Here is a 13,795-nt window from a genome sequence, read left to right as displayed (position 1 = left end):
GCATTTTTCCTGTACATACAGCAAACATTTAAACTGATACAACATAAAGAAAATTAGCAGGCCCTTTACTTCTTATTCACTAAGTGGAAATGAACATAATGACGTTGGAAAAGAACAGCTGTGTAACCACAGTGGGTGACGGCTGAATTTAGTTGCCTCAGTTTCACAGTTGTGCATGCTGGGGCACTGCCGTGGGTTACTCAGACACTAACCGTGTACTTTATTTTCATTTTTGATAATTGTTGTTCTTTTCCCGCCCCTCTAGGACATTGTAACTAATCAATTTTCTTGAAAATATCAAACCACTCTGATCCCAGCAAATACTTGGAATCAGACTGATACTGATACACCATTCTTTATTCAGTTATTAGTTGTTATTAATATCTGGCTCTCTTCCACAGCGTGCTTTTGCCCTGTCTTCCTTTCTCCCCCCAGCCGGTCAACCGCAGATGGCCGCCCCTCTCTGAGCCTGGTGCTGCCGGAGGTTTCTTCCTGTTAAAAAGGAGTTTTTCCTTCTCACTGGTGCCAAAGTTCTTGCTCATAGAGGGTCATATGATTGTTGGGGTTTTCTCTGTTTTCTTTGTATTACTGAAGCCTTAAAATATAAAGCACCTTGAGGCGACTGTTGTTGTGATTTGGCACTGTATAAATAAAATTGAATTGAAACTGAATAGAATGGACTTCAAAGGAAAAATGAAATAAAAAGTCAAAAGGCAGTCAAACAAGAAAACAGAGTTAAGAGAATGGCAAACTGCATTGTAGCCCTTCTTTTACACTTTGTTTTATAATAATAATGGATTGCATTTATATAGCGCTTTTCGGGACCCTCAAAGCACTTTTACAATTCCACTATTTATTCACTCTCACATCCACACACTGGTGGAGGCTACAGTTGTAGTCACAGGGGCAGACTGACAGAAGCGAGGCTGCCATATCGCACCGTCGGCCCCTCTGGCCATCACCAGTAGGTGAAGTGTCTCGCCCAAAGACACAACGACAAGACTGTCCAAGCCGGGGCTCGAACCGGCAACCTTCCGATTACAAGACGAACTGCCAACTCTTGAGCCACGATCGCGCTTTTAAATAGTAGATTTACTCATGCATGAGTTCCACCTGTCTTTGTGTTTTTGCTAAGTGTTTGTGAGCTGTTACATTCTCATAAAGACAAAGCAGGTGAAATATGGTTATGAATTAAACAGCAAATGCATTGCTAACTAGATATTTCACATAACAGCTGTTAATGTCAAACTTAATATCATGAATTAATAAGGGAGCTTTTCTGTTGCATGAACTTTGGCGCCCTCTGCATCCCAGTAAAATTACTGGTTATTACCAGTAAGGCTTTCAGTAGTTTTGGATCAATGTGATTTTATAAAATGTCCTTTTGAACAACCAAGACAAAGTGGATTAAGTAAGGGCCCTGTCAAAGCTGGATAATTGTTATTCAGATTACATCTTTTAAACGACTGCGCCCAGAGCAGCATCTACGGTTTTATCCAGTTACTGGAGGTGTCCCAGGTTTAAATGCTTTCATCCCTTCCTTCTCTTTTAGGGGTGTGTGGTTGTTTTATGTATTGCATTCAACAAAAATCTGTAGATGGCTGCAGGTTTATGCTGCTGTCCCTTGTCTGCTTTCTTCCCAACCATATAAATAAAAAGACAAAAATGTCTCAACTTTGGAAAAACTGAGCCAAACTGTGGACATCACCTCAGTATGCAGGATGAAGGGATAAATGCTATAACTATATATCAATTTCACATTTATTTTTATCATAATATATAATTTCATATTAGTCATTCTGATGCTTTGCAGTATTCTAATATGTCTATATTATGAGATAAAAACTTTACTCAAGATAAAGATAAAAAATTCTTTCAGAAAAACAGTGAACAAAATATTTATTCTTAAACAATTACATGACCTCTGGTGCTCCAACAAATGGACAAGACAATACAAAAAAAGTTACCATAAAAATAAGACGATGACAAAAGTGTGACAGTGAAGCAGTCCATGTCCTAAAACAAAACACCGCATCACTGACGGACACATGGAGGCGGCGTTGGAATGTGACGAGTAGTGTGTAACCAGGACAGAAAAAAGGCGTTACATCTGAGGAGATGAGCACTTCCTGCTACATGTGTCATTGCTCCAGTCAATGTGGGGTTGACACAACAGAAGAAAACAAACATAAAAACCCATTCGAATATCTGAGATTCAGCCCTGAGATTAACACACATACGACATAGTTTTAAAAAAATCCAAGCATTTTGCAAGACTGTAATAATAAAACATTCTCCAAAATCTCTATTTGGTACAAGTGCTTGAAACTGGAAAACGAAAAACAAAGAACTACAGGCTCAGTGACACACCTGCTTACTTAAAAATGGTTGATTAAAACATTTATTATTTCACTGCAACAAAATATAAAAACGGCAAAACAGAAAGATGGCACAAATGGAACAGACATGGTGTTTTCAGGGTAGGGAGATGTGTGTGTTTGTATCCTGCTGCTGCTGGTGAGACACTAAGCAGACGAAGCCTTCAGCTGCCTCTGTGTGGATGTCTGTTGACATCGAGTAATGGCTTAATGGGCCTCACACAGCACAGCGCTGCTCCTAATGGCGCTAAGGAGAAGTACACAGACTTTAACACCAAAACTGATCACAAAGACTTTTTCTTCTAAAACAAAAAACAGAGTCTGACGTCCTCAACAGGTACGCTGGGTTTGAGCCAGTCCCACAGAGTAGGTGAGCACCTGTGCAGTCAGAGGGTTTTACTAGGAGGCGGCCCAGCACGTATCTGGTATTACTAACAACAGAGTCTGCTGCATAAAAGTGCATGCAAGCTGCCCTCAGGAACACCGTGTGCAGTACATCCACGGATTTGTTGTTGGACCACAAGCTAGTGAAGGAACACTGAGTCCATGTAGCGCTGGTAAGTCAGATAAGGCTTCTTCAAAAGCAGCATGTAGGCCCAAGTAAAGACATCAGGAACCTTAATACTAGCGCGGCCATTCCTATTCAATTTAAGACTGATGGAACACCAGAGTAACTGTTGCCCCTCCTTGTTGGGTCTGAAGTCAAGTGAGCAGCTGAGTGGTCCTGTAGTCTAAGGGGGCTGGTTTGTTGAGATGATGAAAGGGAAATCTAACACAGGATTCCCTTTCCTTAAGGAGTGGAAGAAAATTAATTGTTTAATAATTTATAAACCCCTAACACAGCTCCTAACAATTCAGACTGAAGTTTGTAAAGATCCAAACTGATTTAAAGATCGTACAGGCAGAAATTCTCTCAGGCCGAGGTGGGAGGCAGGCAGTTGGATCTGACTATTTTAAGTTGACAAGGTGACCAATGAGCCTCAAAAGCCAGATATAAGAGCCTGAAGCCATCAACGTTTGGAGGCAGTGGTCAGCTGAAGACAGTAATACTGCAGCTGGAGCAGAGGGCCAAAGTGCTTCCTGTGAAAATACATTCAAATACATGCACGCTTTGCGGCTCGCTCAGTAACACCTGCTGGGTGAATCTGCACGGGAAACAGAAACCATAATGATCCAACAAGGTGTTGCATTAAATCTGGAACCCTGTTGTGTTGACGATAATCAGGTACCTTTACTCTGGGAGGGTACTACCTTGAACCACCAGCCCCTTCTTTCTGTCTCCATGACTGGCTGTTTAATTCAACATCAAAACTGCTTTAGCAATAACTTAAAAAAAACTAAACACAACACTCAATCCAACCTCTTTGACAATTGCTAAAGAAACCAATACAAGAATAAATAACCCAAATATAATCAAATACTTAGAAAATCTTTAAAAAAAATTAAATATCTTTGATTGTTATTCATATTTAATTCAGAAGAAGAAGAAAAAAGAAACCAAAACATCCCATATAAATAACTACACAAATAACAAATTCAGCATGTTACTTCAAGAACGGTTCTCGTCAGTCCGCGGGTGGTGTTGGCTGATAAGTACTGTCAGACTGGACTGAGGGAGGTGACCGGGGTCCTCCAGTCCCAGTGCCTGGTGGGGGTTAACAGTGCAGTTGAAGGACAGAGGGTGAAGTTAAGGTTTGCGGGTGCTAGCTGTCAGTCAGAACAACCCTGGTCCAGTGTCGCCATGGTTACCAGCGAGGTGGTGGGAAGGCCTGCGAAAATGCTGCAGGTGAATCTTCTAACAGGAGAAAAACAAAAACAAAAAAAACCCCCTCTCAATGCATTTCATAGAGAGCAAAAAAAGTAGCAGCAGCTGCCACTACATGAGTCATCACACCAGGGTTCGGGATCCTAACCACCAGTAGCTCGAGTGATAAGAGCAGGTCGATTTGTCTCAATGTTTCTCATTTGTTTCCCATTTCCCTTAGTAAAAACTTAACCATGCTTTGTTAAAGTAAACCCTCCGATCTAATAAAACTAGCTTATATGTTTTTAACAAATACACTATATTGCCTAAAGTAATCACTCATCTGCCTTCACATGCATATAAACTTGAGCGAACACTATTCTTAATCCATAGTGACTAATATGATGCAGGCCCACCCTTTGTAGCTGTAATAGCTTCTGTTCTTCTGGGAAGGCTTTCCACAAGTTTTAGGAGTGTTTATGGGAATTTTTGACCAGTCTTCCAGAAACACATTTGTGAGGTCAGACACTGATGTTGGATGAGAAGGCCTAGCTAGCTCAGTCTCTGCTCCAATTTATCTCAAAGGTGCTCTGTCGGGCTGAGGCAGGATTCTGTGCAAGCCAGTCAAGTTATCCACACCAAACTCTCTCGTCCATGTCGTTATGGGCTTTTCTTTATGTACTGGTGCACAGTCATGTTAAAATTGGAGCGGGTCATCTCCAAACTGTTGGGACCATGAAAGTGGCCAAAATGTTCCTTTTACTGGAACTAAGGGGCCGAGTCCAACTCATACCTCACACCATAATGCCCCCTCTACCAGACTTTACACTTAGCACAGTGTAGTCACACAAGTACCATTCTCCTGGCAACCACCAAACCCAGACTCGTCCATCGAATTGCTCAACGGAGAAGTGTGATTCGCTGCTCCAGAGAACATGTCTCCACTGCTCTGGAGTCCAGTGTCAACATGCTTTACACCCATGCATCCAACACTTTGCATTGTGGTTGATGATGTAGCTGCTCAGCCATGGAAACCCTTTCCATTAAGTTCTGTACACACTGTTCTTGAGCTAACCTGAGTTGCTGTCTTTCCCATTCACTTCCAGATTGTTATAATATCATGAACAGTTAATGGAAACAGTTAAATGAAATCACTCATTTCTGGCTGCATTTCGATGTTCTAGAGGTAACAGCACGTCTACATATGATTTGATTGTGGCTGAGGTTAAACTAAAACCATGCTCAATACTGTTTTTCAGGAAGTTGATGCCTCGTGCAAATCGGTACTGTGGGTTTAGAAAACGAGCTAAATTAAAATTAGCTTGTGTACTTTTGCCGCTCAGCAGATACTCCAAACCAAGATAACCACTATACTGGCTCACAGCTTTAAAAATACAAAAAACGCTCTCTTGTTGCCCGATATATTTCAACTGTCAGTGGTTTGATCAGCAGAAAGCAGAAAAAGTATTTACGGACCTCACGAGGTTTCTGTCCCCTTTCGTCCCATCTGCTCCCTGGAGGGGCCTTTGAATGTCTTGTTCTAAGAAGACATCACAAATCCAGAGGTTACGTTTTTAAATGATCACAAGCCAAATCTTCAATAAGAGCAAACATACATTTTAAAAGCGCACACAAATACAGTTTTAAAGAGCACTGCTGCTCACCTTGTGCTTCTTACACTTCATGGAGAAGTTTTCTTCAATGAGTACACAGTCTGCAGAACAAGAACAGAACAGGAGTTGGCAACGATGCACTGATTCATCTGCAAGGCTCAAACGCCCCCACGTGCAAGTTCAGCCTGAGCGGAAGTGATAAGAGCCAACAGCCCTTCACAAAGGAGCTATTTTCAGAACAGTGCACATGCGTGCACGCACACACTGAGCACAAAGCAACAGTCGTGGGTGTATGTGTTCAACTTTAACTTTGTACCTGTTAAAGTTTAATTTGAGACTTCAGATGTGGAGCAAAAAAAGTAAATAAGAAAGAGTAAAAACAGTAGTCAGAGGGGCAGATGGCATACATAAATCTAAAGTTACTCCATCAAAGTGTGGGTGGTGGCAAAAATTCCAATCACCAGAGGAAAACCTGCAGGGCTGCGTGCTACTGTAAGTAAATTCAACACTCAAGATAAGCCTGAAAAAATAGACTGTATATAAAAGATGAACCTGGCCACCAAGCCCTAAAACATACTTCGCTTTTTTGACTATTAGAGAAAAAAATGCTGTATTTAAGAAAACTTGGAACTACCAGTTAAGACTATAAAACACTCCGTAAAAGGTTTACGGATGTCACCTAGAGCCAGGGCCGTTTTCCCACGGACTTCTACACAACTGAAAGCATTTTTCCCCAAACACAGGCGCCAGCAGAAAGAATCCAAGTTTGAGGCACTTCTGCATTGGCCAGAGTCAAATATGCACAAGGAGATTACTTCAGATTGTATCACTTCCCCTGCATTATCTCATTTTTATTTTGTGACAAAAGTCAAAGGAGCCTGGCTGATTGGGACCCACACCCATTTTCACACCTTGGCTCAGGTGATTAGAGGATCATCAGGGGGTCCTTTTGTCCCTCTGTGGGGGGGGGGGATACTCCCACTGGGTTTAAATCTGGGACTCTCCGCCATTTGACCTTAGAACTGAAGAAGCTTCTCGGATGAGAGGTGAAACGTCTTCAAGCAACTTAAAGGAGTCCAGACGCTTTTCTTTGCAAGCTCCTTTGACTACGATGACCTGGATGACTGAGAACCTTCACAGACATTTCGTGACAAAAGTTTCAAACTATGACGAAAATTATTGGTCAATGAAATTAATTCGGGTCCATCTTTTACATGCAGTCTACAACTTAAGCATGCATGCAAATTTTAAAATTGCACAAGACTGGCATGATAAGAGTTTTTGCTCTGCTGCGTACCTGACTCCAGAGCACACCTGTAGTGGTACTTGTTGGGGCAGCTTTTGAAGAAACAGCCCAGCGTAGCACCTGGGTCATTGCACGCTGAACACGTCTGAAAAAACAGCAGATGAGGTTAAGAGAAGACATCGTGCACACTTCTGCAAGCTGTGATTTCCATTTTTACTACATGGGACAGGATATATAGCACTAAGGTAATTACTATATAGTTTTAATTAAAACACTGCCTTCAGCAGCAGTCGTCATAATGTACAATGGCTGATGTAAACAGTGAGGCTCTTTAACAGTCTTTCAAAATAAAGCGAAACCGAAAGGCTGCATTTACCACCAATCTGACATCGGTCTGACTCACGATGGTTTAAGATGGTTAACACCTTATCACCTTGGGAGAAATTGAAAGAACGCTGCCTTGGTGTACCCTTCATACAGGAGACACTTTGACTTTAAGATGCCAATGTTGATCTTCAGTCGTATCAGGCATCAAACTAAAAGTCCCCGAGGCATGCTCAAGCTAAAATATACTATCACCTCTATTAATTTCTATGCATAACTCCTACTCCGGTGGCTGCAGGGACATGCTGGCACTAGCTGCTCCTCCAGCTGCAGTGTCTCAAGTGTATGTGTAGAACAATGGATGAACACAAGCTAGCTCAGGTTATCTTGAGCTGTATGACCTCAACCAACAGTCAAAAGTTTGCCGTGACACATTTTGCAGGGACTGTTTTATGAAACACACATTTGATATCATCATATAAATATCGAAGGCCTTAAGTTATGCAAGATTTCTACTAATGACTTAAAAAGAGATCAATGTTTAATTTAATGATCTTATCTTAAAAAGAGGCAAATGAAACATTGGGGGAATTCTGGACTAGGTCATCTGAACTACATGCTGAATAAGGATAGTTTCAGAAACTAGAACCTTTAAATCAACTTTCGGTCATTTTCGCCTTTTCTCACAAGGTTTCTAACTGGTTATATCAAATAGGTTATAAAGAGCTAAATTAGAACCTAACTCTGACTGCACAGTGCTTGTAATTATATGGTTGTAAAGCCACTGGCACCATTTTTCTCCTTAAGAATAACGGCCTTGGAGGACCCATGTTGGAACCGGGAGTGGCGTCACTCTCGAGGTTACCAAGTCTTGGTAGCAAAGTTGGAAGATCCGGATTTCATTTGCTCCTCAGCAAGGGGGAGCGTATATATTTATTACTAATACATCACTAACAACACTCCCTATGCTTGGATTTCAGTACTTAAAAACACTGCTGCAGCACGTTCACAGACAGAACCGGGTCAGTGCATATGACTATTTTAGCCAGTAGAAAATATACAACAGTAGCTACACAGACTACAGTTAGTGAGACTGCTCCAGGTTTCCGAGTTGGAAGCCTGAGTTCAGGGAGGTGTTCCAGGTGAGAAATCCTGACTGGCTATTTGCAAATTTTGACTTTTGGCCTCAAAAGAGAATGCACTGTACCCATCTTACTGTGTAGATGGTTAAAACTTTGCCAAAAAGTAAAGAGATCTCCCCAAAAATAGTGTCTCACTGTCGTTTTCCCTGCACCAATAATTTCCAGTGTTTTTCTAACTGAGCTAATAAGCTAATTATTCACATTTCCTCTTGCAGTGATTTGAAAGCATTTAAAATATATAACTCTCTTACAGGCACAGAAAACAAGCCACCTGCAGTACATTAACATCACAATGCTGCTTTCATTTCCAGCTTCATTACATCAGCTATGAGTCCATGTGCTATTGTGCAACACTCCAAATTTAAAGTGCAGATTTACCGTCTCCTGGCCTACTTTGACAGCCTCCTCCAGGCCGTACACTTTGCCCTTCACAAGGAACACGCCTGCAGACCAGATGCCGCAGTCTTCATGAAGCCAGTATTCACAAGGTTGGAGAAGCAACATAGGGGGGCTATACCAGTCCTCCACATTCGCAGAGCTAGCATCTGACCGCACTCGTTTAGCTGCAGGGCTGCCTGTGCCGATGGTGCTGATGTTCCATCGGTGGTTCTCTATTAGGCCCCTCTTCTTCAGCTGAGCTCCAGGCCTCAGGGCCCGCACAGCGGGCACAGCGGCACACTTCCTCTCCCTTCCTCTCATGCTGCAAGATGAAGAGTCCGAATCACTGTAGTCATCCTCTTTGAGGCCTAAAGTGCTGGCTGGTTTTTTGGTGCTCGGCTGGTAACCTTCAGGGAAGTAAGGGCCGTGAAGGTCCCCCAAGTCCATGGCGTTGGCTGACTGCCCACACAGGCAGCAGATAAGAGGGCGCTGATCCTGACCGTGAGTGGACACCCGGCCCAGCTGCAGACAGGAAGTGCTGGGTACGACTGCAGAAATGAAGCCGCTGGTATTAGCCTGCTGCTGCGAGCCCTTCTTGTGCTGCGCCCTTACCTCCTCTGGGTAATTGACGACAGTACACAGCGACGGAGAGGACTGCTGACGCTCCACGTGGATAAACGGAGAGAAACTGTCTGGCCTCATATCCCTTTTATCCTCCTTGTAGTTGACATACTTGAGCTTGATCTCAGGCTCTTTTGGGGAAAACATGGACGAAGACTGACCCGCTTTATGTTTCTTTCGCCTTCTTTTGGGAGTGCGAGCAGCCTTCGTCTTGGCAGTGGGCGACGCTTTGCTAGCAGGAGATCTGCTGTTGGCTTTGCCTTGGTTTTTCTTTGGAGATTTTGATGGTGGTGAAAATCTTGCCACCTGGATTTCCACTGAGGGGTCTGGCTGAGGAAGCAGTTCAGGCTCCTCCTTTGAGTTATTATGTAGAGCAAACTGAGGACTTGACTGTGGGGAGGTTTTCCTCTTTGACTTCACAGGGCTAGTTTCGGGTGGGTGCACAGGTTGGGAAACATTCACCGGTTCAGTCTTTGAACTCTCTCTCCGCGCAGCAGACCGGGGGCTTTTTGGAGGTGCGCTGCGCCGCGACTTTTTAGAATTACCGATCATTTCTGAATCAGAGGTAGAGTCTTTGCAGCTGTCAGTATTCAGGTTATTTGATTTGCCTCTTTTCAGAGGAGTTACTGCTTTCTGTTTCACTGGTTTCGCTGAGGCAGACACTTTTACTCGGCTTCTCCTTTTACCTGCTAACACAGAGTCTTTCTTCTTAGAAATAGATATAGTGGAATCGCTAGATGTTGACTGGGAAGCATTAACTTTGTTACTAGTGCGTATGCATCCTGATACTTTATACCTGCTTGAATTTATATTCATAACTATGGCCTCTAGCCGTGTCCCTCTGCTGGAACGTATTGGCAGCTTCTTTTCTTTCAAACTTCTCTCTAGTGCCTTTGCATTCCCGTTCATGTGAGGAATAACAGTCTTGTGATTGTTTTCAGGAACTTCCGCTGCACAAACATCATCTGTCAAGTCGATCAAAGGCTCCAGCGCAGCCTTTCGTCTACTGCCCGGCTGTTTATTTTCATCACTTGAATCCAACCTTGTGATGCCATCGCTGATGCCAGAGCTTGGCTGAATGGCCCCTTCTGTATTCAAGCTATCACACGAGACCCCCTCAGTTGTCTCAAGATAAGAGTTGTCGCCGCTGGGTGAGCTCGAGGCCTGAGGCAGCACAAATACATCTTCCACATCGTCCAGTGAGGTAGCAGAGGGGGAAACAGGGTCCTCCAGAGGACTTATATACTCCCTGCTCAGTGAACAAAGGTCTCTGGCACCCGCACTGTCTGAGGCAACCACCTGCTCTGGTGTCTTAGACATGAGAAAGAGCACCTCAGCGCCTGCTTTCTCCTCGTCCTTCTCTGTGACAGGGGTGACAGTCTCTGGAGAGGATTCGGCACATGCTCCTGAACAGTTATCCAGATGTGGGCTGTCATCACCAGCAAGGCTGTGATTCTCACCGAAAGTGACTCCACTGTTACACTCATGAGAGTCCTGTGTTCTGTCCACATTGTTCTCCAGTCCCCCTTGAGCCTGAGACAATGACTGAAAAAGTTCCGTCTGTGTGGCGAGGTCCTCGGGCCCCTCAACCTGCGCCAAGTAATGCTGGTTCACTGCATAGCCGGTCTCCCCGAGCCCTTTATCTGTGTCACAAGGAGGGTGGAGGGAGAACTTGCTGATAGGCGACACACTGTACAGAGGCGAGTGTTGAGATAGGGTGTCTTGAAAAGACAAGACGTGAGACCGGCTCACGTATGAAAGGGTGACTGTAGTGCGCGAGAAGGCATTGTCTGGCTGAATTTGATCCCCTGATTGGTGTGCGATGTCTGAGGAGCTGGTCTCTGAGAATCCCTGTAATCCAGGGTTGCTGTTCCCAGAGTTTGGGAACCAGCCGGGGCTCTTGACCATCGACAAGCCATCAAAAGCCGTCGTGGAGTTGAGGACACATTCTTCCCCTTTCCTGGCCAGGTCGATCACAGTGGGGATGCAGGAAGTAGAGAGCTCTTGAGGCTGTAGATCATCTATGCTCCCTGGTGGCTGCTCCATAACAACTGCAGTAGAAAAATGAAGAAGATATTCATGTTAGCTTATAAATGGTGGGATACAGAGATCAGTTTCTGGGTTTATTTCACCACTACACAGGATAACCAGAGTGGCTTTCCTAAGACCAAATACTCTTTCCCCCCAAAAGCTCCAAATCACAGTTTTACTTTTTACCATTACATTGAGTTGACACTTTGTTACACTGTTATTCAACACACTCAAAAGTAAGCTTATTTCATTTGAAGCAAAGAACTGAACCACAACCCCGTACAAATGAAGTCATGCTATTAAAATTAGCTTGGAAACTGACGTGTGCTTGATTTTCATTAACGCTGGAAAATATGGCAAGGGTTAACTGACAATTTACGCTTTGGCTTATTTCCAAATTGTCTTAATAGTATTAAATGTTCTGAATAAAAAGTTGTTACGTTTACCCAATAATCTCTGTCCGAACGCTGGACTGACTTTTTAACTACTAGAACTAACAGGTCGAGCTTGCTAACCACACTTAGCTTAGCCACAGCTAACGCTAGCTAGGCCCGGCTCCGGTAACATTCTCTAACTGCATTAAAGATTTGAGAACTTTAAGGGCTTTTTAGTTGAAGACTGGAAACCGTATCATACAAAACGTGATTTATCAACTTCTACTTATCGACAACAGCCACTGTTCATTTCGGCGAGGTCCACTGCCCGCAAAGTGTGATTATTCCGATAAATTGACAACTTTTATAGCTCAGTGACAGACACCGTGGGTTACATCCTACTGCGGCTCTTACTAACTTTAGTGCGAAAACAGCAGCCAATGAGATTTAAAGATGTTTTATTTTGTTTAAAATTGTGGCCTTTGCTTTATTAAATGAGTTCCGAATTGAAGAGTAGATCTTAAAGATTTAGAGAAAGACATCCTGTTCGCTAGTAGAGGTCCAAACAACACGTAAACCAAGGTATTATCAAATTACGGGTTACTTTTCATGGAGTTTGGCGAGACGTTCTCTCAATTAAAGAGAACAGCAAGCATCGGGGCAAGGCCCGGCTGGATGAAACAAAGACAGAGCGGAGGTAATGCGCTGTGCTGTTCTGCTGCTGATCAAAACTTACCCGGACGGGAGAAATCGCAGCTTTTTTAAACGTCCAGTTAAGAATCCCTCCCGCCCCACATCTCCTTCAGCAACACATCTATTCTAATGAACCCCAGTAAAAATTACAAAGTGAGAAAGCCCTAAATTAAATAAAGATCCACACACTTTCCAGGAACACACTACTCTGATAGCAGCACTGTCAAGTTGTACATAATCTAAGGCTTCCGGGCACTCCTTTCACAATAAAGTAATTACCAGTAGGTTTAGTGCTATAAAATTTTAACATGTCAATAAAAAGCAAAGTCCAAATACAAAAAAGGTTTCGCGAAATGAAACTCAGTATCTATTCCAGATAAATTAATTTGCCAGTTATCCAGCGGTTGCGTGCAAGCTGTCAAAGCTTCAGAACTTGACCTTGAAGTAGGCTAGCCTACTTCAAGGTCAAGTTCTGCTGCTAGTCACTGATGATGAAAAGTTTTTTGTGTTTTCTTTTTATTCAGCATTGCCGTCATCTGATATCGGGTGCCCTGACAAGTCAAACCGAGCAATGAAACAGTTGTCACTTGGCTAAGGAACAGAAAGGCATTATGGGAGACGAGTGGTGTGATCTAATAGAAAGTACTAATCAGTGCCTTACTTTTGAGTGTTTTATGATCTTTCGTTGCTACTGATAGCAGTATTAAAGAAAGGCCAACAACAACAACTACTACTAATAATAATAGTTCAGTTTCATTATATTAGCATCAAGGCACTACACTTGAGGTGCTTCATATTGTGAGGTACTACTAATAATAACAATAACACAGAGAAAATCCCAATAATCACACGACCCCATATGAGCAAGCACTTGGCGAAGGTGGGAAGGAAAAACTCCCGTTTAACAGGAAGTAACCTCTGACAGAAGAGGCTCAGGGAGGGGACCCATGCCACACCGTGAGCCATTGGAAGTGAGGTGAGGGAGACAGGACAAAACACAAGTTGTGGAAGAGAGCCAAAGATGAATAATAAATAATGATGAAATCCAAAGTGGTAACACACTTTAGGTTCAATAGCACAGTGGTAAGACTGAGATAAGGAAGTATTCCATCAATTAGTATACCACTAACATACACATAATGCATACTGTACAACAAAAGTTACATTAAAATCACTTGGTGATGTGAATAACAGTTGTTACAATGTAATGTGTGACCGTCCAGCAAGACGGTCATGGGAGTCTGTGTGGAG

The 13,795-nt window shown here is 43.1% G+C and overlaps 1 protein-coding gene across 3 annotated transcripts; it reads right to left on the bottom strand.

The window, feature by feature from the left end:
• Positions 1 to 1,882: 1,882 nt before the first annotated feature.
• On the bottom strand, positions 1,883 to 12,931 carry LOC147322806 (uncharacterized). Of its 3 annotated transcripts, none has more exons than XM_086304987.1 (6): positions 12,588 to 12,931; positions 8,826 to 11,497; positions 7,033 to 7,126; positions 5,787 to 5,836; positions 5,599 to 5,662; positions 1,883 to 4,147 (listed from the first exon to the last, which is right to left on the bottom strand). In XM_086304987.1, the coding sequence occupies exons 2-5, from the start codon at positions 11,490 to 11,492 to the stop codon at positions 5,600 to 5,602; spliced, it is 2,874 nt and encodes a 957-aa protein (XP_086161113.1). In that variant the 5' UTR covers positions 11,493 to 11,497; positions 12,588 to 12,931; the 3' UTR covers positions 1,883 to 4,147; position 5,599. The 3 variants fall into 3 exon arrangements, with proteins under 3 accessions (XP_086161113.1, XP_086161111.1, XP_086161112.1); XM_086304985.1 differs by having other exon boundaries at positions 1,883 to 4,173; positions 12,588 to 12,930; XM_086304986.1 differs by lacking the exon at positions 12,588 to 12,931 and adding an exon at positions 11,924 to 12,366 and having other exon boundaries at positions 1,883 to 4,173.
• Between the last annotated feature and the right edge of the window lie 864 nt (positions 12,932 to 13,795).

This window comes from Aulonocara sp. 'chitande type north' Nkhata Bay, linkage group LG8 (genome assembly GCF_057382095.1).
Source record: "Aulonocara sp. 'chitande type north' Nkhata Bay isolate Kocher_YH1m ecotype deep benthic linkage group LG8, A_spYH_male_GT1.1, whole genome shotgun sequence".
In the NCBI taxonomy this organism is placed as follows: domain Eukaryota; kingdom Metazoa; phylum Chordata; class Actinopteri; order Cichliformes; family Cichlidae; genus Aulonocara; species Aulonocara sp. 'chitande type north' Nkhata Bay.
Note: the sequence above shows the minus strand (reverse complement) of the source record. Positions and strands in the feature narration are given on the sequence as shown.

Excerpts from the sequence above, each read along its gene's own strand:
- LOC147322806 (XM_086304987.1), bottom strand. The coding sequence starts at position 11,492 with ATGGAGCAGCCACCAGGGAGCATAGATGATCTACAGCCTCAAGAGCTC. Across the intron at positions 7,127-8,825 it reads TCAAAGTAGGCCAGGAGACG|ACGTGTTCAGCGTGCAATGA; the intron begins GTAAATCTGCAC and ends CTGTTTTTTCAG. Across the intron at positions 5,837-7,032 it reads CAGGTGTGCTCTGGAGTCAG|ACTGTGTACTCATTGAAGAA; the intron begins GTACGCAGCAGA and ends CTTGTTCTGCAG.